Source organism: Leopardus geoffroyi, chromosome C2 (genome assembly GCF_018350155.1).
Source record: "Leopardus geoffroyi isolate Oge1 chromosome C2, O.geoffroyi_Oge1_pat1.0, whole genome shotgun sequence".
NCBI classification, from domain to species: Eukaryota; Metazoa; Chordata; class Mammalia; order Carnivora; family Felidae; genus Leopardus; species Leopardus geoffroyi.
Genome location: NC_059333.1, coordinates 55,521,125 through 55,548,649, shown reverse-complemented (window position 1 = coordinate 55,548,649; position 27,525 = coordinate 55,521,125). Strand labels below are relative to the sequence as shown.

General features: G+C 39.8%; 1 protein-coding gene and 1 long non-coding RNA gene across 2 annotated transcripts in view; one reads left to right on the top strand and one right to left on the bottom strand.

Annotated features, from left to right (window-relative positions):
- Nucleotides 1–1,367: 1,367 nt before the first annotated feature.
- LOC123576101 lies at nucleotides 1,368–13,404 on the bottom strand. The gene is made up of 2 exons (XR_006701163.1): nucleotides 13,292–13,404; nucleotides 1,368–1,447 (listed from the first exon to the last, which is right to left on the bottom strand). It is a non-coding gene; the product is annotated as an uncharacterized LOC123576101 (long non-coding RNA).
- A 2,180-nt stretch (nucleotides 13,405–15,584) lies between these two features.
- MYH15 (myosin heavy chain 15) overlaps nucleotides 15,585–27,525 on the top strand; it is a 147,953-nt gene continuing 136,012 nt past the window's right edge. Inside the window, exons 1-5 of the mRNA XM_045501924.1 lie at nucleotides 15,585–15,790; nucleotides 19,858–19,964; nucleotides 23,951–24,094; nucleotides 25,783–25,939; nucleotides 26,579–26,606. Coding sequence (XP_045357880.1) covers nucleotides 15,703–15,790; nucleotides 19,858–19,964; nucleotides 23,951–24,094; nucleotides 25,783–25,939; nucleotides 26,579–26,606 — 524 coding nt within the window. The 5' untranslated portion in view covers nucleotides 15,585–15,702. The remainder of the gene's footprint in view (nucleotides 15,791–19,857; nucleotides 19,965–23,950; nucleotides 24,095–25,782; nucleotides 25,940–26,578; nucleotides 26,607–27,525) is intronic.

Below are 27,525 nucleotides of genomic sequence, written 5' to 3'. Positions count from 1 at the left end.
GAAATTAACATCAAATGATATATTACTTTATGCCTATTGGATTGTCAAAAATTAAAGAGAATGACTGCCAATTACTGTCAGTAGTCAAAAAAAGAGTACTTTCATACCTGGCTAGTGTAATTAAGTGTTACTGCCTTTTTGGAAAGCAGTTGGCAATATCTATTACAATTTTGAATGCATTTTCTCTGACTTGACATGCCCACCCTTGGGAACTTTCCCAAAGAAATAAAATCATAAGTAATGACACATGTACAACAATATTGATTATAACATTTTTCATAATAGTAAAAAAACAAAACACAAAAAAGCTAGAAACTTCAATAGGTGAATTGCTGAATACACTGTGGTATATCTACACCATGGAATATCATACAGCCATTAAAGTGATGAATTAGGGTTCTGGAAGCTGGTTTGGCGAGTCTTGAATAAATATTACTGAGTGAGAAAAGGAAGACATATAGACCTATATATAATTCGCCTTATTTTGTTAAACAACCAATAGCAATGTGTGATGAGTTTGCATATCTACATGAGCATATAAACATGGAGGAAAATACCAAAGGATGAATTCTAAATTGTTAATCTATGCACTGAGCAGAAGCAAAAGAAATGATGTGAGTGGAAGGGTTAAAAAATGCACAATCTGATATGGGTTATGACAAGAAGACAAAGGCAAGCCAAAAAACCCCCAAAAAAGTGTCTGGTATGCTTGACTTACTTATATGTTAAATTAATTATATATGTGTATATGTATGTATAGGTATGTATTATATATGCATATGTGTGTGTATGTATATACACATATATATACATATATATACTGAATTGTGACTCTAATTTATACTCAGAAATACTGACCACCATCTTAAGATAATTTTTATTACAAAAAGGCATTATAGGAAAATTATAAAATACAGCGATGAAAAATAATTTTTTGCAGAATCCAGAATTCCTCTACTCAGATATAGCCACTTTAGGACTACTTTTTTTTTTTTTTTTTTTTAATTTTTTTTAACGTTTTATTTATTTTTGAGACAGGGAGAGACAGAGCATGAACGGGGGAGGGTCAGAGAGAGGGAGACACAGAATCCGAAGCAGGCTCCAGGCTCTGAGCCATCAGCCCACAGCCCGATGCGGGGCTGGAACTCACGGACCGCGAGATCGTGACCTGAGCCGAAGTCGGCCACTTAACCGACTGAGCCACCCAGGCGCCCCTAGGACTACTTTTAAAGGCATATGACTTTTAAATATACCATGATACTGTTTTATAAATCATTCTTCTTCAAATACCACAAATTTCTTTAATAATTAATTCTTCTCATAAGTTTACGATCTTGTTTTCTAACAAACATGAAGCCATCAATTTACATCCACACATCAAGTCCTTTGACAAATGTGGTCATCCTCAAACCACACACGGACTTGGGAAGGGAAGAAGCTGGGCAGCCTGGAAGAAAGAGGATTTGAGAATTTTGTTTTTTTTCTTCTTTAAAAAATTTTTTAAAAATGTTTATTTATTATTAAGAGAAAGGGACAGAGTGTGAGTGGGGGAGGGGCAGAGAGAGAGGGAGACAAAGAATCCAAAGCAGGCTTCAGGCTCTGAACTGTCAGCACAGAGCCCAACACAGGGCTTGAACCTACAAACTGTGATATCATGACCTGAGCCAAAGTCGGACACTTAACTGACTGAGCCACCCAGGCATCCCTGTTTTTTCCTTCCTTTAAATCTGTGGCAAGCCCATATGGAAAACTTCCTCTTTCCCTTCCTCCACAAGCCAACATACTCTAACATATTTCATGATATTGAAACTTCTGTCTAGGTTAAGAATGGGACAGAATAATTCATTAGTAACATCACATGACTTATTTAGCCCTCAAATGGTTCAGTAACATCTGTGTAATCAATGCTGCAAAATATTTGGTCTTTAGCAACTATTATAGTAAGACTTGAGATTTGACATTTACTTCTGCATATTAGAGTCCTCGGCCAACTACTTTCAGTAGACCACTTTATGATCATCATATACAACAAATTTTCAAGGGGGTCTCTATGTTGGGAACAGTTACTTTAATTTTATTGTTCAGGCAATTATCTATACGATTTGATCATTTGAATGTAAAAGTTGTTGACATAATTTAGCTCTCCTGTGCTTCATTTTTTTAAGACATGACTTACTTTACATTAAGGCCCTTGTTTTGATCCCATTCTCTATTCAACCCAGAGAATAAATAACTCTGCCTCATACTCCTGGGGTTATAAGAATGATATCACAGGCCAAGTTTGAATCTTCAGGGCTGCCATGCCTATTCACCTTGTAGATTTGAGAACTACCAAATGCCAACCAAGCCACATAAGCAACTCCCTGATCCTGTCCTTTCTTGGAATTTTTTTTTTAATAGAGTCAAAACATGCCCTACTTCCTTATACACCTCTTGCTCTCAACCACTTGCCCTCAGAATCTACTGGAACATGCCTCAATCCTGACCGTTCAAAGTGGTAACAGGTTTATTGCTTTTAACAGCTGCCTCTATTTAATACAAATTAGACCCCTCTGAAAACCCAATCTGGTTAGTTTCCTCTACATTTGAATATTTGGAATCCTCAGAGCTCCTTGAAATGCAAGTTAAACTGTTTTGTCTGCTTTATCTAGATTGATTCTTTTTTAAAAGCCCAAACACAACAACACACCCTTTTTCTCAAGCCCTAAGCACACATGAAAAATGACTTTCAGCCTCCCAAAGGCCAAATGGACAGCTCTAATGTCCATTTCCTACACACTGAAAGCCAGCCAGGGTGTTATTTTTCTTGCTTCATCTCATATTGCCTAGGATTCTGCGAGGTTACTGCTGACTGTCAGTTTACCCATTCTAATTAAATTGCATTCCTGTAAGAAGAAACAAGGATCATCCCAATTACCCTGCCATATTGGCTCATTTTAGCATAACTGATTAGTTATAATTATGCAGTACTTACTTCAGTATTTACTACTAGCCCACTTCTATCCATAACACTGCTGCAATAAGCTTCAGTATAGGTGTCTTTCTATTCTCTTCTCTTTTTCTCCAATGGGAAATGATGAATTAATTGGTTTGGGGAAGAGTTATGCAGAGCTGGCCCATCAGTACTGAGAACTGATTGCATGAGCTGTTTCCTATAACCCAAAAGAGTTCCACTTTTTTATATCGCTTCCCAAGCTATTTTAAATGTAGTTCAGAAAGTCTCTTGCTCCAGGGAGACATTTGCAGGTTTTGAAAAAGACTTTCAAGTCCTGGAAAAGTGATTCAAAGCCAAAGGCATTGTCTGGCTGTTTCCCCTTTTATAGCAGTCAGTTAGCTATTTGCTTCACCTAGAGACTGCAGCAAAAGAAAATTTCCTGGCTGTTAGAAGAAACAAATAGTAACGTATTTCCTTATAGAGAAAGGAAATTTTTTTAAATTACACTTTTTGAGGGAAGATATTAAAGAACATTATCAGAATTATGAGCTAATAATTGTACATTACAATGGTTACAAGAATAAATTTTGAAGCCCAAACTTCTAGGCTCAAATCTTGTCTCCAAAAATTGCTATCTTATCATCTCTGCCTCTATTTATTTCCTCATTTGTAAAATAGGAATAATAAAAGTCCTACCTTATAGGGTTATTATGAAGCTTAAATGAATTCATATATGCAAAGTGCTTAGAACAGTGCTTGGAACATAGTAAATCATTAATATGTGCTCTTTTAAGGAGTCTTAGAATGGCCTAAATAGTAGACAACTGTTATTAACTGTTTCCTTGGCACTGTGAAAAATGTTGAGACCCTTAACTTAATTGTTCAAAATCACTAGGGGAGATAGCCCTAGAGCCCAAGACTCCAAAACTGATGCCGCCAGAGGGGGTGTTGGCTGCTTCTCTTATTAATCTTGTCTAATCCTATTATACAGCAAGCATTTAGAGAATGAGTCAAATTAGTCTGTGGATTTTGGTTGTAGAAACGGAATAGTTTTCTGGCATCTTACACCCTTGCTTCAGAGACATTTTGGGTGCCAAATCCAGGTCCATGGGTTCAACTTCTTAAAAACCAGCAGACAAATTTAGAAACAATGGCAAAATTAACTGAGGTTGTCACCATTGACCTTGACAAACGTGTATAAAGTCTTGCCCAGCACTGGTCTACTCATTTCTTTTGCTCTTTCCAAGGTAGGTTTGTCTCTCTCCTTCTTCCGCTAGTACATTGAATGACAGGTAAAAAGATGCTTTGCTATTTTTACTGATATTTTTCCCTCGGGTGTTATCCATTATATGAAGTTAAATAGTTTAAGAAAAAAAAAAAGCCCAATGTGTTTGTACAACGGAATCATTCTGAGGTAAGAATTTTAACCACAATTCATTTTATTTTCATTACAGCCTCTTGGAGAATGTATGTCCATTATTACATTTATCATCCTAAAAATGATTTGTTGATGAGTCTTGTCGCCTACTAGAGTTAAATCTTGAGAGCAGAAGCTATGTATTAATTATTCTGGCATCCCAAGGATTTTGCCAATTTTTGGTACTTACTAGGTATTCAAAAGCATTTGTTGAATTTAATTAAAGTAGAATATATAATACTTTAATTTTATTTTAGGTAAGTATATCTTTGAATATCACATGAAGATGTTGATTATAATTGTACTTACTTAAAACTCAGAATTATCCTGAGTTAAGGTCATATCAACCAGAAAAATACAAAAACAATGAGAACAATACCTTGGATTTATATTAAACATCACCTTTCAGAATCACTGAATGTATTTAATGCATATCATTTGTGCTGAATAATAGCATCAGCAATTCTAAATTAGATGTTAAACTATGATGCAGATCATGGGTCACTGATCCTAAGGAATATGTTACTAGACCATAATGATGTTCCATTTTATCTAATATTCACTCTCTGGCTGTGGTGTTTATCAGTATTTTATGGGAGAGTATCTTTGCCTTCGACTCTGAAGCACAAAGATACAACCCTGAATCATAATTTTCTTTAGTTTTCTTCATAGATCTGAGTATTTTTTTCTAAATTCTGTTCAAAATTGTTCATACTTTCAGCCTGGCTCTACTAGTGAACTTGGGCCCGTCACTTATTTTGCTGGTCTTTTTTACACTCACCTATAAGTTATGGAGCACTGAGGTAGTTGATATTAATGAGCTTTTAGTTCTAAGATTCCAAGGGTTAAAAAATCTTGGGCTAATACAATTCAAATTTCTTAACCAATACAGTGGACACTTGAATAACACGAGGGTTAAACGCATCAATCTCCCCCCACAACACACACACACACACACAAATCCATGTATAACTTTCAACTCCTCCAAAATTTAATTACTGATAGCCTACTTTGCCTAGAACCATTACTCATAATATGAACCATAAATCATAATATGATTTATGATAACATAAATAGTAAATTGAGACATATTTTGAATGCATATGCATTATATGCTGTATTCTTACAAAAAAAAGTAATCTAGAGAAAATAAAGTGTTATTAAGAAAACCATAAGGAAGAGAAAATACATTTACAGTACTGTATTGTATTTATTGAAAAACATACAAGGATAATTGGACCCACACAGTTCAAACACATATTGTTCAAGAGTCAACTCTACTTTTATTTCACATTCAACATAAAAAATGAGGTGATGATGCTTTCTTAACCAAAGATATGTTATCTGTAAGGACATGTTGCATTTTGATTATATTCCTTTCTAACCAAGGACATGATCCCTCCACAGCTGGAGCTCAGCCAGGAGACAGTAAAGCATCATGCTTAGAAACATGAACCCAGGAGTCAGACTGATGTGTCTGATTTGTTAGTTCACTCCCTGGGTGTTTAAGTTCCTACTCTGCAAAGGACTCGAGTTCACTCTGAATGTAGTAGACTTAATCCCTGCCCTATGACTGCTTACATTTAGTTAGGAAGATAGGCAGTTAGACAAATAATAATTATATAGAAAGATTACCATGATACAAATAGTAAAGGCATCTAAGACCACATCTAAGAAAGACACAGCCTAGAGAATACCTTCCTGTAAAATGTTGCTTAGCAGAGACCCAAAGGATGACTAGGAGCTAGCCAGAGGGAAAAGGACAGGGCTGAATGTTCCAAGCAAAGGAGGTCACATCATGTGTGAACATCCAGAGGTCAAAGAGAGCTATTGGCGCTCACTAGTAATGCACTGGCCAGGTCATGCCTGGGATGAGAGAGCAAGGGAGATGGGTAGGGACATAGGGCAGGCCACAGGGTGAAAGCTTTGCAGGCCCTGTTAATGTGTTGGACTTCATCTTAAGTAAAAACAAGAAAAGGTTTTAAATAAGATAGTAATATGATTGTGCTCCTGTATATACAGCCTCACTCTGGATTGACTGCAGTCAAGAGACCAATTAAAAGAGTAAAGCAATAAACCAGGAGAGAAATGGTGGTGTCCTTGATCAGGGTGCTGGTAGGGGAATGGAAAGATGTGGATAGAACTGAGTGATCTTTAGACAAGGAGTCAGCAGAACTTGGCAAATGATTGAATGTGAAGGTGAAGGATGTACTTAATGTATTGGGATTCCAAAGCAGAGATATCACTAGCTACTTCTCCAAGCCTCAACGTCTTTATATAATGTGAGTTATTATATATGTCCCTCAAAGGCTGCTGTGAGGTTAATGAGAGTTATTACATGTAAAGCATTAACCCAGTGCCTGGTGTACAATAAGCCCTCAGAAATGGTTAACTATCATTTGCTCTTATAAGATAGTGTTGGTAGTGAATGTACAGGTAGCATTTCAGGGACATTTAAGATTCCTTCCTTTGAGTTACAAACTGATATTTAAAAAAATTTTTTTTAATGTTTATTTATTTTTGAGAGACAGAGAGACAGAGTGCAAGTGGGGGAGGGGCAGATGGAGATACAGAAGTGAAGTAGGCTCCAGGCTCTGAGCCATCATCACAGAGCCCAACGCAGGGCTTGAACTCCCAAACCGTGAGATCCGGACCCGAGCCGAAGTCGGATGCTTAACCGACTGAGCCACCCACGTGCACCCAAACATTATTTTAAAAATATAATTACAGGGGCGCCTGGGTGACTCAGTGGCTTAAGCGTCTGACTTCAGCTCAGGTCATCTCACGGATTGTGAGTTCGAGCCCTGCTTCGGGCTCTGTGCTGATGGCTCAGAGCCTGGAGCCTGCTTCAGATTCTGTGTCTCCCTCTCTCTCTGCCCCTCCCTTGCTCACACTCTGTCTGTCTGTCTGTCTCTCTTTCTCTCGTAAATAAATAAACATTTTTAAAAAATAAAAAATTAAACCATTTAAAAATAAATAAACAAAAATATAATTACAGATGAGAGGGTCATACCTCCATGACCTGTCCTGTACATAGCTCTATCCCAACATTTCTCATCTCTAACTGTAAGAGCTAAGACATATCTATGTGGCCCAGCACTCACTAGAGTGGGAACCTCTTGAGGTCTTATTTCTCTTTTAACCCACAGCATATTTAAGAGGACATACTTAAAAATGAATGCATGACAAAATTTAATCAGAACTTTTTCCTGTGAGTAAATAGCAATTAGGTGAGTGCAGAGAACTGGAGTTTTGATCCAACATTGGGAAAAAGGAAGGACTAAGATGAGATAGTCCTGGGCAGGATGAAAGGGAGCTGAGAAAGGAGAACCCGTGGAAGGAGGGAGCTGAAGAGACATGTCTCTGATACTCACTATGTTGATTGAGGATGGATCTTTGATTAGTTAATGAACACGGTGAGCGGGTCGGTGGGGGGAGAACAAAAAGAGGGAAGTGTCCCAGAACAAGGGAAAGCATTAGAGACTGAAAAGTACCATTTGGATTTGTCTTTAAGAGATCAATGGAAAGAAGAGTTTCTGTGGAGTGATGGGAGGAAAATTCAAGCGACAGTGGGCTGTGGTTAGACCGCGAGGAGGGGAGCAGAGCCTGGGAATGCAAGCTCAATTGCCCAGATACCTGTAGTCATGATCATAATCACCCTTTGAAATGAGAGCTTCAAATAATCAATAATTTGTGCAGCACTCTTGATTTGTAATTCAACTCAATGTTTTAACATTTCTCTTTCAAGGAGATAAACCTGCTTAAAGCCCCTGCTTTTGTAGAAAGCTAAATTGCATATAAATAAATAAAATTCAAGTATTATAGCTGGTTAAGGGATGGTAGATTTATGCATGAAGACTAAGCAATTAGCAATTTTCTACTGAATAAACCTGGCCAAGTTGAAGCACATAACACACTATCCCAGAAGCATGAATATTAGGGAGACATCAGCATCATTTGTCTACCCAGTAGTGCCCCTAATTAAGAGCATCTTGCAGCATTTCCCCAGATTTGTGGTGTTCACTGGGCCTTGTAGCTAAATGTATTTCACTTACTGCCTTGAGACACATGTTCCGGCTTGTTGGGAATCATTTAAGGGCTTGATAATTCTTCCTTCCTCTGTTGACATCTGGATAAATCCATTCTCATTTTCAGGCACTTTGTCTCAAATTTTAATAATGGAAGAGGCTTTGTCAAGAGAGCCTTAGTGTTTGTTTACTTAGAAGCATATTAATATTTCTTCTTATTACTCGCATTATGGTTTCCCAGCAGTGGAAGCCTTTGAAAGTAAACATGCATAATAACCTAACCCGATGAAGAACTCAAGTGAATCTAATCAATTATGATGAAACCAACTCGAAAACTGTTGGGTTGCTAATCTGAGAAAAATTTAACTCTTTCAACAATGTACTTAATAGGCATCGATTGAGTTTCTGCTTACACTTAAGGCACTAAAATGCCAAGGCAGTATGGATTTCAAAGGAGAGTCTCTGTGTTTCCTCCCCTCAGAAATGTCTAGCCCTGATTAAAAGGGAGAAGACTGCCAATGATAGAGTCACTGTGGTCAGCAGTGGACGACGGGGGTCAGTGTGATCTTCCAGGACAGAGTAGCACCCAAGTAAACAATACTTGTCTCACTTCCAACTACGCAGCCAAAGCTGCCACTTTTCAATTTTCCTACTCTACTTCCTGTGGTACTATTTTCTAGCATGGTTTTTCACATCTCAAATCCACTAAGCGATTTAGAAAGCAAAGCTACCCTCCTGCATCTTTAGCACAGCATTCAAAGACTGCACAAATGCTTGTTGAATAGTAATAAAAGTAGTTAACGTGGGTTGAAATGTTAGCATCCACGGTGCTGTGCTGACTTTCATTTACATACAATAGTCACATGATCTTAGGAGACGAAATAAGAACCTGTATTAGGATGAAGAATCAGACGTAATGTCTTAGTTAAAGATATTCTGATGGGAAAAACAGAAATTCAGGATAATTTAAAGTTGGGGGAGGAGAGAAATGGGAATTTATTAGAAGGTTATTGAAAGATCCTATGAAAACCAAAGGCAGGAATTGAATCTAGGTCTCAAGAGGTACTGTTAACAGGAACGCTATTTGAAACACAAGCAATCTCTCTCCCTGCCCTTGTTCCCTTATTGCTGCCTCTCTTCATTCCTGTGATTCCCTCTCTATGGATAGTTCCACTGATTAGCATGCATGTGGCACCACATGACCACACCACAGTGCCAACCTCACCTCCCAAGTTCACATCACTCCATTCAAGCAAAAAGCACAGACTGAGAGTGTCACCTTGGGCCCAAATCTAATCTGTATTCCAGATAGGAAAGATACCGTGATTGTCCCTGATTGAATCAGATGCTCACACTTGGTCTAATCAGGTAGGCCAGGACACCGGTGTCACCTTACAGACATGGCAGCTTGTGGTTCATGCTTGTGGATGAAAGCAGGCACTTCACAGAGTAGGGTGTGGGCTCATTAGACACTCCAAACTGTCTGCTAAAAATGGATAAGACTTGGGGCGCCTGGGTGGCTCAGTCAGTTAAGCCTATGATTCTTGATTTCGGCTCAGGTCATGATCTCACGTTGGTGAGATCCAGCCCTATGTGGGGTTCTGCACTGGGCGTAGCGCCTGATTAAGATTCTCTTTCTTCCTCTCCCTCTGCCCCTCCCCTGCTTGCACTCTCTTTCTCTCTCTTTCTCTAAAAATACATACACACACATACATACATAAAAGTTGATAAGATTTTATAATTATAGAATCAATAGAAATTGGTGGTCAATTGTGTGCATGAGAGAGGAGGAGAAATTGGAGAAATTGTAGATGACTCCCAGGATTTTACATTGGGGGATGACAAGGATCAGAGATGGGAAACCCTCATCCCTCCCATTGGGAACCCCCCAAGCAGAGGATGATGAGAGAGAGCCTGTGAAAGAACAGTGTGAGAACAAGGCCTCTTATGTTGAGAATAACATAACCCATTGAAGGTTTTAGCTCAGTGGGGAGCTGAGAGTCATGGCGGCCCAAGCTCCCCTCTTCTCCTGGCTTCCACAATCCCCCTGGGCTCCCTCATTCTGACTTCTGCTGTCTGACCAGTATCATCCACCCCAGGGAGTGCGAACATTTTTCTCTACAAATTTGCCTGAAGTATTGCCATAATACAAGATAGAAGAAACCAGGTCCCAATCAATTATTCTAAGAGGACAAAGAGTGTTTATTCTGTCCATCATTGTACCCCCAAGCCTAGCATGGACAATTATAGATGGTTAATAAATGTAGATTGAATGAGAATATATAAACATTTTCAAAAAGCTATTTATAAAATACCTGGGGGGGGAGAGAGGACTACAGAAATTACAACTAGCATAAAATAGCTAATTCCCAAACAAGAGTTTTATTCTTAAAATAATTAAATGCTCTAGACTTAAAAGCGGGTGGCCAACTTGTCCAAGGTTGCCTGGGACTCTTCTGGTTTGAGCACTAAAAGACCCAAGTCCTGGGAAATGCTTCAATTTCTGGCCAACGAGGATGGTTGGTCACCCAGGCAGGTATTATTTCTCACATGGCAGGCAGGCATTAAATTATTTCCTATCAAGTAGAAGCTAAGTTTTGACCACGATTTGACCACGATTTGACCATGATTCTTTCTAGTGTTATGCCCAGAATTCGTGATCCCCAAATACCGCCAGGGAGCCGAGTCTGATGTAAAAGCAAAAGAGCCTTTATTCGAGCTAGCTCGAGCTCAATCCCCTACCTGCACCAACGCAACGGTGAGATACCGGGGAGAGAGAGCGAGTTTCAAAAGGACAAAGGTTTTATTGGGGCCTAGGGACAGTTGGTGAGGTAATGGCTGTGGCCTCAGCCGATTGTCTGGGGAAGGGTCCGAGTCCTGTTAGGCAGGTGAGCGGTGGGGTTACTCAAGGGGAGGAGGTGTGGTCAAGGTGAAGGGCACAGAACAAGATGGAGTCGGCCGGCGTAGGCCCGCCCTTTCACTAGGCCAAGGTGAAAAATCATATCTCAACTCTCCCTTTCACTTAAGGCCTTCCCACTCCTTGTCTTTACCTTGTTAAGTAAGTAACTGAGATACATTTAATTCTGGAAATTGTACCATTTAATGCAAATGTGAGTGTGGTGGTTTACATAGCACTCAGTTCCTGAAAAAGTAAACACCAGGAGAGAATAGGAGGAATTATTTAGCTATAAGGCAAACTGAATGAAAACAAACATGAGTATTTAAAGCCTCTCTCTGGGTGAAGCTTTCTGATGGTAATATTCTCTGAGAATCCTGGGAATAATGGACACAGGCAATCAGGACCTGGTAGTTATTGAAAAGGTGTACCATTATTGCTGATCTATAAATGGTCACTCCAAGTCTTTGTTTTCCTTATAAATGGGGTATCCATATGTCCTTATTTGCTTGGGACAGTCTTAGATTATATCTGCTGCCCAAGTTCAATTATTAAATTAATAATTTTATTATTACTTTCTAATATTTATTATTACTATTTACTACTATGTCCTGGTATAAAAAATATATGTGGGTTTGGATGATCAGTAATATGGTCACCGTATGTATGAGCATAGCCAGGTGGCTCCCAGAGTCCAATCTCTCCACAAGCGAGTTGACAAACCAAACTCTGGAACGTTCAAAGGAAGCCCACATGTGAAGAATTCACAGTAATGTGCAGACGACCCTTGTGCCTTATCCCTTCCCTTCTCTCAGGCATCCCTTTTCTCTCTCTGCCTCTTACATACTAGCAAATAAATGTTATAGTAGGTCTCAGCATCTTTTGACAAAAATGAACCAAAATGCCAGTCTCAAATTTAATTTCCTCTCAATAGATGTAGATTAAATTTTCCTTCTGAAAAAAGCACCTTTAGTTCTACACTCATCTATGTTTCTCTATCATGATTAAAATACACCTTTTGTGTATTTTGCTGGCAAGGTTAATTTGTTTACTTCTCTTGGGAGTTTGGGCTCTTTCATTTTCTATTTTAAGACGTTGGTTGACCGGGCTGTGATAAGTCTGTTATTCTGTCAAATTCTAAAGCCATGTGTGCAACTTGATAGTAAATGGGTCCAGGGGACAGTTGGAGATTGGGTTAACGGATGTATACAGGAGGCCAAGAGGGAAGGAAGAGTCTATCCTTCCTTTGCTCAGGTGGGTCATGTCTTGATCTCAGTTTCCTGCCTCCAAAGAGTTGCCAGGGCCTCTCTGCTCTCGGCACATGCAGTTTTCTCCTATCCGGTACTGCTTTTGACACTTTCTGTTCTTTGTATACCTCTAAATATGCAAAGTGGTCCAGACTAGGAAAGAGATTTACACAGCTGTGTGCTCTGTCTTGATGTGATCTTTTATCCTTGGATGTTATAATAAGAACTACTTTTAAAAATCTGTTATGAAAATGCATGAACATGCCACAAACTAAAATAGACCAGAAAAGTAGGAAGTGAAAGGTAACTGCCTCCTTCCCCCACCCATATCCTGTTCCCATTCCTGCCTGTTCCTTAGGTATCTTTTCCAGAAGTGCGCGCACACACACACACACACACACATTTATGGAGATCTTCTATAGCCACAATATACTTCCTGAGCTCTTCTATCTATGGGGTGCAAGTCATCAGGAAGCCACACAGAGTGAGTGGGGAGGATTCAGTCCAATCCCCTCACAAATATGGAGCCGCAATTTGTCTCCCTGACTACGGCTTCTCCCTGTTCCAACCCTCCCTGAATATGCTGCCAGAGCCATTTTCCTAAAATACTGCTTCCTTCATATTCTCACCCTGTCTGCAATGTTTCCTGTAGTGTTTATTCCTAAATTTCTCTGCCTAGCTTTCTAAGCTTTCCTTTTTCTTGCTCCCTTCTACCTATTCAAATGTTTATTATTATTATCATTACATATCCTTAGTCTGAGTGCTCACCTGTGGAAAGGTCAGTTTCAGCTTTTTCTCCTGGGAGATTTCACCCTCAGTCCCATGTCTGGGCTTTTGCTCATTGCTTCCCTTGCATAGGTCTCTTCTCTCTACCTCGAGAAATGTATCCACAGATTATGACTAGTCCTTGCCTTGTGCAGGGGAGGAAACTGAACCTAGAGGAAGTTAAGTGATTTCCCACAAGTCACATGCCTGTTTTCTGGCAGACATAAAATGGACTCTAGCCTGGACCACTAGTCTTAGCTTTAAATCACATTCCTTAGATCCCAGAGGTGTTATTGCTGGTCACACCCAAACCACCACACAAAAAAGAGTAGATCAAGTTCAGCAATGCATTATTTTATTGGGTTTGTTCATTGTCACCCATGTGTGAAATAGAAAGTGATTAGTTTCTTCTGGAGGGTGTAGACCATGGTGCTGATCAGTCCTCAAAAGCAGCACCAGAGCTAAGTAACTGTGGCAAGTCCTGCTCTACCTACTTGTCTGTAAAATGGGGCAAATAACAGTTGCTGTGCAACCTTGAGTGGAGAGGAAAAGCCTAAGACTCTTTTGTCCAATTAGAAGGAATGACCTCTTATTTTGGATCATGATAGCCCAGATTTCATTTCTTCTCCTTGTTATCAAATGTAAAGTGTGAAGATTAAAGATAAAATAAGTAAAGTGTTTGGTACAGAGTGAACACATACTGAAATTAACCCTGATAATTTGCCCAGCCACCAGCCCTTCCAAGACTAGCACTTGCCTCACCTGAGCTGATGAACTGGTCCACCCACACCCACTCATTGCCTTCAGCATGCAACCTGCTTCCCACCTCCAACCTGTGCTTCCCTGCTGCTTCCCAAATGTCTGTTGGCCAGTAGTGTTGCAGGATTCTTTGCCTCAAAACCCAGGGTTTGTTGTCTCACTGCTTTGAAGAATAAACAGATAGACACAAAATGAGCAACAGGCAAAAGTTCATTAGAGTATAAGACCAGAGAAGAATAGTAGGAAAGCTTTCTTTACAGAGAGGGGGAATTTGAAAGAGAATACCCAAGACTATAGGCAAGGGTCCTTGTTTTATAAGGTTTTGGATAGCCCTCCTTTCCTCCCTGTTCCCTCTCAGGTCCCACCTTTATTGGCCTGATAGCTCTGGGTGGTCCATTCCTTATTGGCTCATTTACATTGTATGAGGGGTGGCCCATGGCCGTATTTAGGCCTTTGTCAAATTCCTGAGGGGAACCTGAGGGGGAGTGGGTGGTGTCTGTTACATTCTTAAGGGGAACCTTACACCTGAGGGGATTTGCCGTGGTCAGACACTCCTAACATTGTTCCAAAATATGTGTGTTTCCCTACCCAGGGACCTCAGGTCCTATTCTTTCCCTCTCTGCCTACTCAATCCTATTTTTTCCTATCATATATAGTTTTGTGTCCCCTCTGCTCCCAGACACTCATCTCTGTGGGATACTCACATTGGTACTCCTGTACTCTCTAATGCTGAACACTAGTCTGGATGACTTTTCCCCTTTGTCACCGTAATCTGGTTACAGTGCTCCCTCTTCCTGGATGCCCCTAGAAGACTGGAAACCCTTCCTCCGCTCCTGTCAAGGCATCTAGTGTTCACAACTGGATGTTTCTCAGTCTGACCCATTCTACCACCTGCCACAATCAGGACTTTGTGGTTCAGGGGTGCATTATGGACTTTCATGGGCCCCAGGCACTTTTGTCTTTGTGGGTGTCTTCCTTCACAAAAAGTATTAAAAATAGGGTTTTGCAACTGCATTGGCATAAAGACTAATTAATATAACCCAGGATGGATTCATTATTGTATATCATTAATATTATATTTATGTTTTCATTCTGATTTTTAAAAATTTGTTAATGTTTATTTATTTTTGAGAGAGAGAGCATGACTAGGGGAGGGGCAGAGAAAGAGGGAGACATCTGAAGCAGGCTCCAGGCTCTGAGCTGTCAGCACAGAGCCCAACATGGGGCCTGAACTAAGGAACCATGAGATCGTGACCTGAGCTGAAGTCGGACGCTTAACTGACTGAGCCACCCAGGTGCTCCTTCATTCTGCTTTTAAACAAAATTATTATTCAGCTACCTTTGTGGGTCCCTGAAAGCATCATGGACGATAGGCACTGTGCTTCCTGTGCCTGGCAGGTAAGTTGGCCTCACTACAGTGAGATGTTCTTGAGTCCAGCTTTGTCATACACTTGAGACATGCAGAGAGAGAGGAGGTGTGGACATAGTTAAAAAGATTTAACCCTTCTTAGTCTGTCTATAGTGAATAGTGTCTTGGATTAGTGCCTGGTGCCCCATGTCTACCAATTTCTTCCTGCACCTATCCTCTCTACAGAGTGAATCCTTGTAGCTCTCTTTCAGGCCCAAGCCTGTTTTGGTGGATCACTTGAAGAAGGATGGATCTGTCGGAGCTTGGAGAGGCTGCAGCCTTCCTTAGAAGCAGCCAGGCTGAGCTGCTTTTGCTACAGGCCATGGCTTTTGATGGTAAGACTTGTGGTGGCCTCTGTCTTCACTTTATTTTACTGCTTCTGGGTGGCAGCTGAGATACTTGATTGGTTGAGAAGAGTCATCCATCCTGGAACCTAACTTATTTGCTTGGGATGCATTCACCTCTATGGACCTTCGAATGAGTAAGCAAGGAGCCAAGTGGCCTGGGTAGGGATGAGTCTGCAAGGAAGAGGAGGACAGCTGGGAGGCAGATCAAGCCCAAGCCCTGCTTACTCCCTTTCTCTTTGTGATAGCACAAACACTCCTGGGAGTTGGCCAGATAAAGCCTTTCTCAGAAACCCCTTAGTATGGGTGAAAACAGACCGGGGCCTGGGACTTTGACCATGGGTAGGGTTGATACATTCCAAGGAAGAAGGAAGGAAAAGCTTTGGGGAAGGCAGGGGAAATGGAAGTTTTCCCTGGCCCTCCTCAGACTTTTCTAATCTTGGAACTTTGCCCTCTGCTTGTCTTCCAGGTCAGCAAGGTCACTCAACCAACACTCAATAAGAGATAATTGGGAGACTTGCTCACCCTGATGAATAATCTCTTGGTAGTTACAGGCAAGGACAAAGGTTAATGAGGATTTACCCTCAAGATAAAGGCTGAGTTCTACATTAAAATCTCTAAATAAATGTCACATTTCGCCCTCCTTTTTTACGTGGCTGGGCTGCATAGTCATCTTCTGAATTTCAGCTAATTAGAGATTTCAAGTCAGATTCACAGTGTGATCTAGCATCAAGCCACCTACATATCTTAATTCCAAAATTATTCAACAATGTAATATAAATACTGACTGAGTGTTGTTCTAGTACCCACAATTAGTCAACATTAGACTTTAAGATGACCAATTACAATTCAAACCAGTTATGTAGGACATTATATTTCCATCATAGACCAGTCCTGGATCAGCTCCCAGTTTCCAGTCATTGGATTTCATTACGATGATTGGATTTTAGAGTAGCTAATTATAATCCATCAAATCAAATACAGTAACAGAACTATCCCTGAGGTCAGAACTGGTCATGCGGAAGCTTATCACAGGTAGTCAGATAATGAAGGACAAGATCGCAGAGGTGCCAAGTGAGAAAATAAAAATTAAGCCAAAACATTAGAGATAATTGGATGATGCATTTAATAGAATTAGCACTGTAAATAATCACTTAAAAATAGCAGTAATTTTTCATTAATTTTTCATTGGCCAAATGGTTTTCCTCATAGAAATGCAGTAGCAGCAAAAAAGATGACAGTAAGCAAAAGATTTTCATCCTTCTGGGGGAGTAGACAATGGAGTTTGCTTTTTTGAACTCAGGCCAAATGGAAGCAGTGTGATCAGAGTATTTGGCAAGTAGTCTTGGGTTCACATTCCCTGGCCTCGACCCTCTCCAGCTATGTAATTAGAGCAAATCACTTCACTTTACTAAGCCTCTGTTTCCTCATCTGTCAAATAGGATGATGATACTTGGATACTTGCCCTGCCTACCTTCCTCCATGGGGACCTACTGTGACAATAAACATGAAAAACAAACACAATACATTGTTATCTGACCTGGGAAGGAAAACTAGAATTTCTGGGTGTCAGGGAGAAAGTGTGCTTTTAGAGATAAACACAAACACCATTCCAAAGCTAAATGTAGATGATTTTTATGTTAGAACCCATAAACAATCTATTTTGAATGGCTACCAAACTGAAATAGTATTACCACAATCTTAATCAATAGTTTAGAGAAAAGACTGGAAAGAAATGCTTCAGATAGATGATAGTGACTATCCCTGAGTTGTTCCATTATAGGTGATATTTTTTTCAGTTTTATTTATTTATTTATTTATTTATTTATTTATTTATTTATTTTGGTAATCTCTACACCCAACGTGGGACTTGAACTCATGATCCAAGATCAAGACTCACATGTTCTTCTGACCGAACCCATGGTGCCCCATGGGTGATTAAAAAAATTCTTTATGTTTCTCTACTTTTTCAGTTTTCTCCATTAAACGCACATTGCCTTTATATTAGAAAAGATATTTAGTCACCTAAAAATATGAAACCATATAGGCAAACCTCCTGAGTTTACAGATGGGAAAACTAAGGCCCAAAGAGTTGTTACTAGCAAAGCCAAGACTAAAATCCAGGTGGCCTGACTCAAAACCATTGCTGTTTGCATTTCCATCTCTGCAATTATTCATGAATGCAAAAAACTTAAAACTTAAAAATTGAGTTCTTTTACTTTATCTTCAAAAACATCCCTGTTAGGGACTGGCCCTCACATAGGTAAGGGTTTCCAGAAATTCTCCCTCACCATTTCCAGGAATGATAAAAGAAAGGGTTAACCATGAGGCAGGTGATGAACCTAATCCTGAGAGAAAAATTGAAGGAAAAAAGCTAAGCATATAAGAGACAGGAAGCATGCTGTAATGGAAGAGCTCTGATTTAGGAGGTGGGTGATCGATTTAATTTCTAGAGTCATTATTCTAATGACTGCCACTAATTAGCTATGTGACTATGGACAACTCTCTTGATCTCTTTTCTCAGGTTTTTTTCTAAAATTAAAAAAAAAAAAAAGTGGAAATCCTGCCAGGTATATCCATGTTTCTTTCAAGTGATAACATTTGGTGTAAAATGCAGTGCATTTATTTACCTTAAACACACAAAATTTATGCAAAATAGGTACTTTTTGAAAACATGCCTCTTTTCATAGACATAACACAAAGCAAAATCCATTTTTGTAAAAAAGAGACCAAAATAATAAATATAATGCAAAACCAGCATTTAAAATGCAAATGACAAGTAGAAGCAAATGCAAAATCAGTTTGATAGGAATATAGAAATCTCGCCCAGCAATTCTAGTGGTGAATTGGTTGTAATTAAGGAAACAGGGAAGGGAGAACAGTGAAGACTGGGACAGCAATAAAGTGTGCAAGAAAATTCTTTGTAGAGACAAACACGGTGGAAGGAAGGGCGAATGCTCCCTCACCTCACCTCACACTGTCCCCAAGTCCTACTGTCCACCTCTGGGGAGAGCCTCTGGTGAGGGCTGCCTGTCCAGCACCAATGAGGCCTCCTAACTTTTGTTTCATGTGTTGGGGTGGTGGTAGTGTTGGAGTTGGCAAGACCCACCCATGCCATGGTTGTAATGGGGCTCCCCCTATTCATGAGTTCGGATTTTCCCTCTTTCAGCCATATGCTCTCCTCTCCCTTCCCCCCTATCTACTTGAGGATCTGTGACTTGGGACTTCCATGAGCTTCTGGTAAGACTCGCTTTCCCTTAAAAGTAATTTTCTTATTCATCTTCCCTGGCTATCTGTCTCAGGTGGGAGAGAACCTGAGAAGCATCTAAGTGAGGCCCAAAGAAGCTGTCTCAGGTGTGATAAGAGTGTTTCATTTTACCCGAAGCTTCTTATTGGTTAATCGCATTGTGGAGGGCTGCTTTACTTAGGAGTGGGGCATGGAAGTGAGGAGGCCAAGGAGAGAAAAACAATATATAGTGGGAAATAATATGAAGCTGCTATGCTGTATGGCAAAAATAACCCATATTCTCTTCTCTTAATCCCACATCTCTAATTCTACCATGTAATTTTCATAGCAGGCTTTTATTCCAATATTAAAAATAAGGTCTAAAGAAAGCCAGAAAGACAGAAATGGCCACTAACCTAATTTTCACTTAGTTGTAACCAGACCTTTCTAAGTGAAGTGTTTTGGAGGGGAGCTGGGAAGGGTAAGGCACCAAGACAACCACTCAGGACCTGAGACTATGAGTGAGAGGTAAGCGTTAGTGTTGGGAAGAATGGCTTATAAGGTGTTGGCCAGTAATTGTCTTGTAGCAAAATGGTCTGTGATGTTCCAGCCTCAGCTTGCTCAAATGTTTCTTGTTCCTACAGAGTCAGTGTGCGGGGCTATCTTCAGGATGCGCTTTGATGATTTTATCTAACTCTGCAATTTCCTGTATTGGTGATTCCAAGTCACCGAGCAGAACTAGCAGAAATGAGATCATATCTATCAGTACAAAAGTGCCCAATGTATATTTTGTACAAATACTATGGTTATAATCTTTTTTCTTCCTCTGTAGGAAAAAAGAAATGCTGGATTCGTGATGGCAGAAATGCATATGTTGAGGCTGAGGTTAAAGGGAGCGAAAACGATGGCAAAATAATCGTTGAGACGACAGATGGAAAGGTAAAGGGATCTTTCTTTCATCTCAGGGATAACTAAGTTCTCCATTTAATCAAGTAATTAAATATGTCCTTTCTCTAATAGTTTAATTAGAAACCTAGTATAGGAGGGGTGCCTTGGTGGCTCAGTTGGTTGAGCATCTTTTGGTTTCGACTCATGTCATGATCCCAGGGTCTTGGGATTGAGCCCCGAGTTGGGCTCTGCACTGAGCATGGAGCTTTCTTGGGATTCTCTCTCTCTTTCTGTCCCTCCCCCACTTGTGCACGTGTGCTCTCTCAAACCAAACAAAACAAAGCAAAACAAACGAAACAAAACAAAAAACCTGGGGTAGGAGATGCCCCAGATACACGTTTGGAAATTTCATACATCTTTGAGAAGCTGCTCCACTTCCTATCAAAGATTCAATGACAAACACTGAGTAAATCAGAGTAAAACAATTGCCAGGTGGTAAAGATCATGGACCCTAGAATTCACAATTCCACTTCTTTCATCAATATTTCAAGTTTTGTTGTTTTCAAAAGGTGCCCCTTGCAGTGAATAATGACCTAAAGAACTCTGAAGCAAGTTTTGTTCATAGGATTGAGAAAGAGAGGGATAATTTGACCAAGAATAGCACAATGCCAGAGAAGCCAAGAAATGAGGCATGGTCAATAATGCCAAATATTAGAGAAGGCAATTAAGGCCTTGGGAAAAGAGTTTCAGAATTAGGAGGTCACTTATGACCTTTGAAAGAGGTTAGTAGAGCAAGTGTTGGGCATAAGCTAGTCTGTAAGGTGTCATGGAGGGCATGTGAAGTAAATGTGTAATGGCCTTCAAACCCTTCTCCCTGTCACCAGGGCAGCAGACCATTCTCAGGACCTTCACCCACATTACTGAACTCAGGTTACCTGCCATTCCCATGGTGGTGAACTGGGCCCTATTATTGGTCTGACTCGAATGAACAATTCCTGGTAGATTTTATAGATGATTCCTTGCCCATATCGTCTCCAATCTCCTTCCAATTCTGGCTCAATTCCATAACAAACAGATGTAACCATTACCAAGAAAGTTCCTCCTTTTTTGCGCCCTTATCTTTGCATCTGGGCAATTTATAATCTAAAGCATTGCCATTTGAGTTGTAAAATTCTGGAGGCTACTTATAAATTACTATGTATGGTGTCTTAATAGGTCTTTTTGGCAGTATCTGGACCTTAAAAATCCCAGAATAGCTAGATTTTATATGATTAATGTAATTAAGGGAAAAACTTGGGCATTATCAGCAAGAACATACATTGGTGGCCAGGAAAAAATTGAGAATGTCCTAAATAAGAAAACAGAGGGGTCCTTCAGCCTTGGGACTATCTCTTATTAAAAGAGAGAAAGTAGGGGCGCCTGGGTGGCGCAGTCGGTTAAGCGTCAGACTTCAGCCAGGTCACGATCTCGCGGTCCATGAGTTCAAGCCCCGCGTCGGGCTCTGGGCTGATGGCTCAGAGCCTGGAGCCTGCTTCGGATTCTGTGTCTCCCTCTCTCTCTGCCCCTCCCCCGTTTGTGCTCTGTCTCTCTCTGTCCCAAAAATAAATAAACGTTGAAAAAAAAATTAAAAAAAAAAAAAAGAGAGAAAGTAGATTTGAATGTCTCTTTTCCATCATTGTTTATGACAATTTTTTAAAAACAACTTAATTGAGATATAATTTACATATCATATAGTTCACCTCTTTAAAGTGTGCAATTCAGTTTTTAGTATATTTAAAGAATTATGCAACAATCACTGTAATCTCATTTTAGAATATTTTCATTATCCCCAAAAGAAATCTTGTACCCATTAGCAGTCACTCCCTTTTGTCCCCTCTGATCTATGTTATTTCTCTACAGATATGCCTATTCTGGAATTTCAGATAAATGGTATCATACAACATATGATCTTTTGTGTCTGGCTTCTTTCACTTAGTATAATAGTTTTTGGAGTTCATTCATGTTGTAAGATATATCAATATTTTATTCCTTCTTATAGTTGAATAATATTCCATAGTGTGGACACACCACATTTGTTCATTCACCAGTTGATAGACATTTAGGTTGTTTACATGTTTTGGCTATTAAGAATAATGCCACCATGAACACACACGTGCAAGTTTTTATGTGGATGTATTAATTTCTCTTGTGTATATACCTACGAGAATTGCTGGGTGATATGGTACCTCCTATATTTGACATTTTGAACAACTTCCAAAATGTCTTCCAAAGTGGCTGCATCATTTTATATTCCTGCAGCAATACGCAAGGGTTGTAACTTCTATACATTCTCACTGACACATATTATTATCTTTTAGATTATAGCCATTCTAATGGGTGTGAAGTGGTATTTGAGTGTGATTTTATTTGTATTTCCCTAATCACTAAATGATATTGAGCATCTTTTCACGTGCTGATTGGCCATTTGTGTATCCTTGGAGAAATGTCTAATCAAATCTTTTGCCCATTTTTAATTGGTTTGTTGCTTTTTTTGTTGCATTTTAAGAGTTCTTTATATATTCTGGATACAAGTCCCTTATCAGATATATGATTTGCAAAGATTTTCTCCCAGTGTTGTCTTTTCACTTTCTTGATGGAGTCCAACCCTATTTTATTAGGCTTCCAAATGAGAGGCTTTCTAGTCTGAGCATATGTTCCAAAACTGTGGCCTTTCCACAGTATTTAAGGTGATTTGTAAATATAATATGGCTATAATTATGATTTTCAAAAGAAATCGTAGGAAGAAGAGCATGAAAGCAATAAGTTAATGATGTAGAGAGAAGAGTCTAAAGGGGTTTGCTTTGTCCTGTTTGTCCTTCCACCATGTGATGATGGTACCATTCGCCCATTCCTACTCTATCTCCCTAGCTCCAGCCTTCTTCCTCCTGATGTTAGAAGTAACCACACTTTTCATAACCATATGAACAGTCTTTGTACTATTAACAGAGGCAACAAAGCCGGTGAATGTAGAATAACACTTATGGAAGAAAGTTGGCAATGAAAGAAGAGAGAATAATAGAATCGGAGCTAAGGGGAGATATTTAAAGATGCAAGAGAACCTGGTTATGTTCTACAGAAAAGGAGTCCTTGAAATATGGAAATTAAAAGGATTCAGAACAAAAGGGATTACTATTGGAACAATGCTGAAGCAGACTTTGGGTAGGAATTTGATCAAGATTATGGAGAATGTGAGAAGAAGCCATCACCAACTGGGATTAAATGGAGTCATCAGTTGATACCAATGTTTTTTAAGCAAAGAAAAGGGCTATAAGAGATGGTGTTAGAAAACTTTGAGAGCAACTCTAGACAACTATTTGGTTGCAATACATCCATTTTCATCAGGAGATCAATATTTATTGAGTACCTACCATGTCACATCACATTATACATCACATTATAATAGATGCTTTAGTAATTATAAAAGAAAACAACATCAAAACTCCTTCTTCAAGTGTTTATAATCTAGATGAGAAATAGTCTAACATAGTTAATTATTAAAACATACACAAGAGTTAGTGTCAGTATAGTACAGGTTGTTTATATGGTAAAAGATTTTTTTAAAAATGAGCTAAGGGAGTGGGGAAAGGTTTGAGGAAGAGGATAGGTCTTGAACAAAGTCTGGAAGGATTCATCTGCCTCCTCAATCCTTCTATCCAAATTCCTTCTTCTAAACCTAAACATTAAGAGAGGTGCCAAATCATATGCAATATGATGTGTGTGCTCTCAGAGGCAACCAGTCAGTAAGGAGCCATAGGATTAGAGCTCTGCAAGATAGAATATTTTGATTCAACAAAAACTTTGTTAAACTTCATCTTCAGGCAAGGAGTGATCGTGGACAGGAGAAACTCCTGTTTCTTTCATTAGGGTGGGTTAAACTTATGGCCCCATCCTCTCATGAGGCATCTTTTTCTCGACTCTTTGAAGATTCTTGGCAATGCATGGCAAAATGAAGGAACATAAAATAGGAAAATACATATTTATTTTTCTCTTCTCTGCAGAATCTGAGTGTCAAGGAGGACGAAGTTCAGCAGATGAATCCCCCAAAGTTTGAAATGATTGAAGATGTGGCAATGCTGATGCATCTCAATGAAGCATCTGTGCTGCATACCCTGAAGAGGCGCTATGACCATTGGATGATCTATGTATGTATATACGCTTTACTGTGAAATATGTTGGCACTCATATTGGCAATGTCCCAGCCCTCTTTTGGATAAGCGCTTACCTTGAAATTAAGCATACTCACATGGGGATAATTTTTTAAATGTTTTTATTTATTTTTGAGAGACAGAACATGTATGCAGGGGAGGGGCAGAGAGAGAGGGAGACAGAGAATCTGAAACAGGCTCTGCACTGACAGCAGAGAGAGGTAGGACTCGAACTGAAGAACTAAGAGATCATGACCTGAGTCGAAGTCAGACGCTTAACTGACTGGGCCACCCAGGTGACTCACATGGGAATAATTCTTGAGGAATGCCCACTGGAAAGGGATCTTATCTTAACATTTCCCCAATTTTAATTTGTCAACATTCATATCCCTTTCCCTAGGTTGTCAAGCTAGAGTAAAGGCATAAGGCTTAGAGCCAAATGCTAGTTTTGTCCGAATGCTAGTTTTGTCACTTACTAGTCTTTAAGTTTCTTAACTTCTTGAGGTCACCTTATCTGTAAAATGGGATAAGAATGCTTGACTCTCCAAGGTAGCCTGGAGGATTAAATAAGAGAATGTAAACCAGACAGTGCAGTGCCTGTCACCTAGTTTGGGCTCAGTAAGTGGAATGATTTTTTCATCATCATTAAATTGGCGATGGTTGCTCAAATTCTTTGATTTACTCAGAACCCTTTCAACAGAAGCAGCACTGAGTAGATTGGGCCAAAATGGTGGCATTTGGGATCCATTGCTATAGAAGCCATGAAATGTAGTCAACTTGCTCCTTGGCACTTTGGTTTACTACATGACTATATTAGTTCCCCTCGGAAGCTGTAACTACATGACTATATTAGTTTCCTTGGATGCTGTAACAAAATTATTATAAACCAGTTGGCTTAAAACAACAGAAGTTTATTATGTCACAGTTCTAGAGACAAGAAGTCCAAAATCAAATCAAACCAGCAGGGTCATACTCCCTTTGGAGTCTCTAAGGGAGAATCATTCCTTACCCCTTCCAGCTTCTAGTGGCTGCTGGCATTCCTTGTGGCCATACCACTCCAGTCTCTGCCTCTGTCTTCACATCACTGTCTCTTCTGTGTGTCCATATCTACTCTCTGTGTGTCTTATAAAGACACCAGCCATTGGATTTAAGGCCCACCCACATATCATCTTAAGATCCCTAACTTCATTATACCTGCAAAGATCCTTTTTCCAAATAAGATCGCATTCACAGGTTGTGGGGATTAGGATCCGAATGTATCTTTTTAGAGGTCACAATTCAACCATTATAGTCACTCAGTGACCCAAATGAACTACTCCCCCTCAGTGCCTTAAAAACCAGGTTCCAGATCTTATTGAAACACAAGCCACCTTCTGGCCTCAAATGCCTGATGGCTTCTCAGCCTGCTGATGGCGTGCTCTCTGTCTTCAAAAGGTGTGTGTGTCAGACATGTTAGTAGTTAGTGCATCTCCCTGGGAAGAGGTAACCCCAGGTCCTGCTGCCACTCTAACCTGATTCTATCTCCTCCTGTTATAGTCCCCTCTCTGTAAGAATCTAAAAGCTCTCCTCCTTTTAGTTCCTTTATGAGTAAATATTTCAGCAAATGTTATCTGGCAGTGAGAGAGCTGACAAACCTGGAAGTATTTCTACCCTGTTTTCTGAAATCTTCTCTGATTTTTCCTCAGACATATTCAGGTCTCTTCTGTGTGAGCATAAACCCTTACAAGTGGCTCCCAGTGTATCAGAAAGAAGTCATGGCTGCCTACAAAGGGAAGAGGCGATCAGAAGCTCCCCCTCACATCTTCGCTGTTGCCAATAATGCCTTTCAGGATATGCTTCACAGTAAGTGGCTGCCCTACAAAATGAAAGGTAAAAATATCTGATCTACTTTTTCTCCGTGTCACTCAGAGTCACGTAGGCATTGTGAACAGAGCGTGGCCTTTACAGTTACCTAATCACTTGAAACCTCTGTTTCTTTTGGATAAAACATGGGCAAAATAGAGCCTGCCTCCTAGGGTTCTGGAGACGATTAGCTCACACGTCAAATTAAGTGAGATAATGCATTGAAAGTGCTCATCCCAGTGGCTGGCCCAGAGTAAGCCCCCTGTAGATGGCAGCTTTTATTACATAAAGCTCCTGCTAGACTTTCTGGCACAAAGAAGTTTCTCTGTAGCTATTGTAGGACCATGCTTCTTAAAAGGCTTAAAATGGCAAAAATGTCAACCATTAGTCAGTTATCATTTGTATTTGGAGCAAGAGAATAGGCCTGAGATTTGTATGTTCTTATGACTGGCATATATAGGGGCAAGGGAAAAATCTATTTTACTCTGTACTATTTAAATGGTATTTTTTTTCCAACTGAGAGCAAATCCTTTCCCTTGTGTCTGACTTCAAACTGCAACCAAGGAAATTTTGAATAAGTTTGCCAATACGTAGAAGCTCTGGCAAAAGAACGTTCTGACATTTTCTTTTCTTTTGTAGCTCGAGAGAATCAGTCTGTACTTTTGACGTAAGTGTTTGCCTTGCCTCTTCTTTTTGGCCAGCCGTGAGAGTTTCAATGGAAACAGACACCTACCTTTCACTGGGAATAAAACATAAATTCACTGTATTTGAATTGTTTGCTCTTTAGATACAGAATACATTCTAGGCAAGAATAAGATACTCAGGAAATTGTCATAACACTTTAGTCAGTGATTACTCTAAATTTGGTACTAGCTAGACTGCTTCCACCATTTTAGTAGATCTTTTAGAACTCCTAGTGCACAAGCTGATTTTAGTCATCTTCTTGTTGGAGAACTCCCTGTCCATATAATCATTTTCAAAGGTCTTTGGACTGGCTAATTGGACAGAGAGAATGAAAGTCCAATGGGTATGACCACAGAACATATAATCTGCTATTATCTGGGCAGTCAGATTGAGCAGACCAAGGTATATTAAGTAGTAGGAACTACGAGATGGTGAAACTTGGAGGAAAAATGGAAGGAAAAACACTTCAGTGATACCACATTGTATGTTAATTTTGATGAGAAGAGCATGGATTGGCCAGGTAAACTATCAGCATGGTGGCTGAGGGAAGAGGCTAAGACCTAAGAGGCAGTGAAATGCTAAAGTTGTTAGTCTTCCTATGCAATAATGTTGTCACCTCGTGTGTTGGGCTCTCCATTGGCTCTAGTCATCCTGAGAAGAATAACAGTCTCAGAATCTTGCAGCTAGATGGGTAGTGTTCAGCCTTTTGCAGAGAAGATAGACTATTTCCTGGAGTTTCATACAGATAAAGGCAGGCCTTGATCCTATGGTGCTTTGAGTGATGAAGCTATCACCACTGTGTTTTCTTCCCACATTACAAAGTTAACTGGTTATCAAAGGTAAAAGGGAAGTCTAAAACCCAACTGCCAGGTGGAATGATTGGTAGGCCCTCTTCTTAGGGA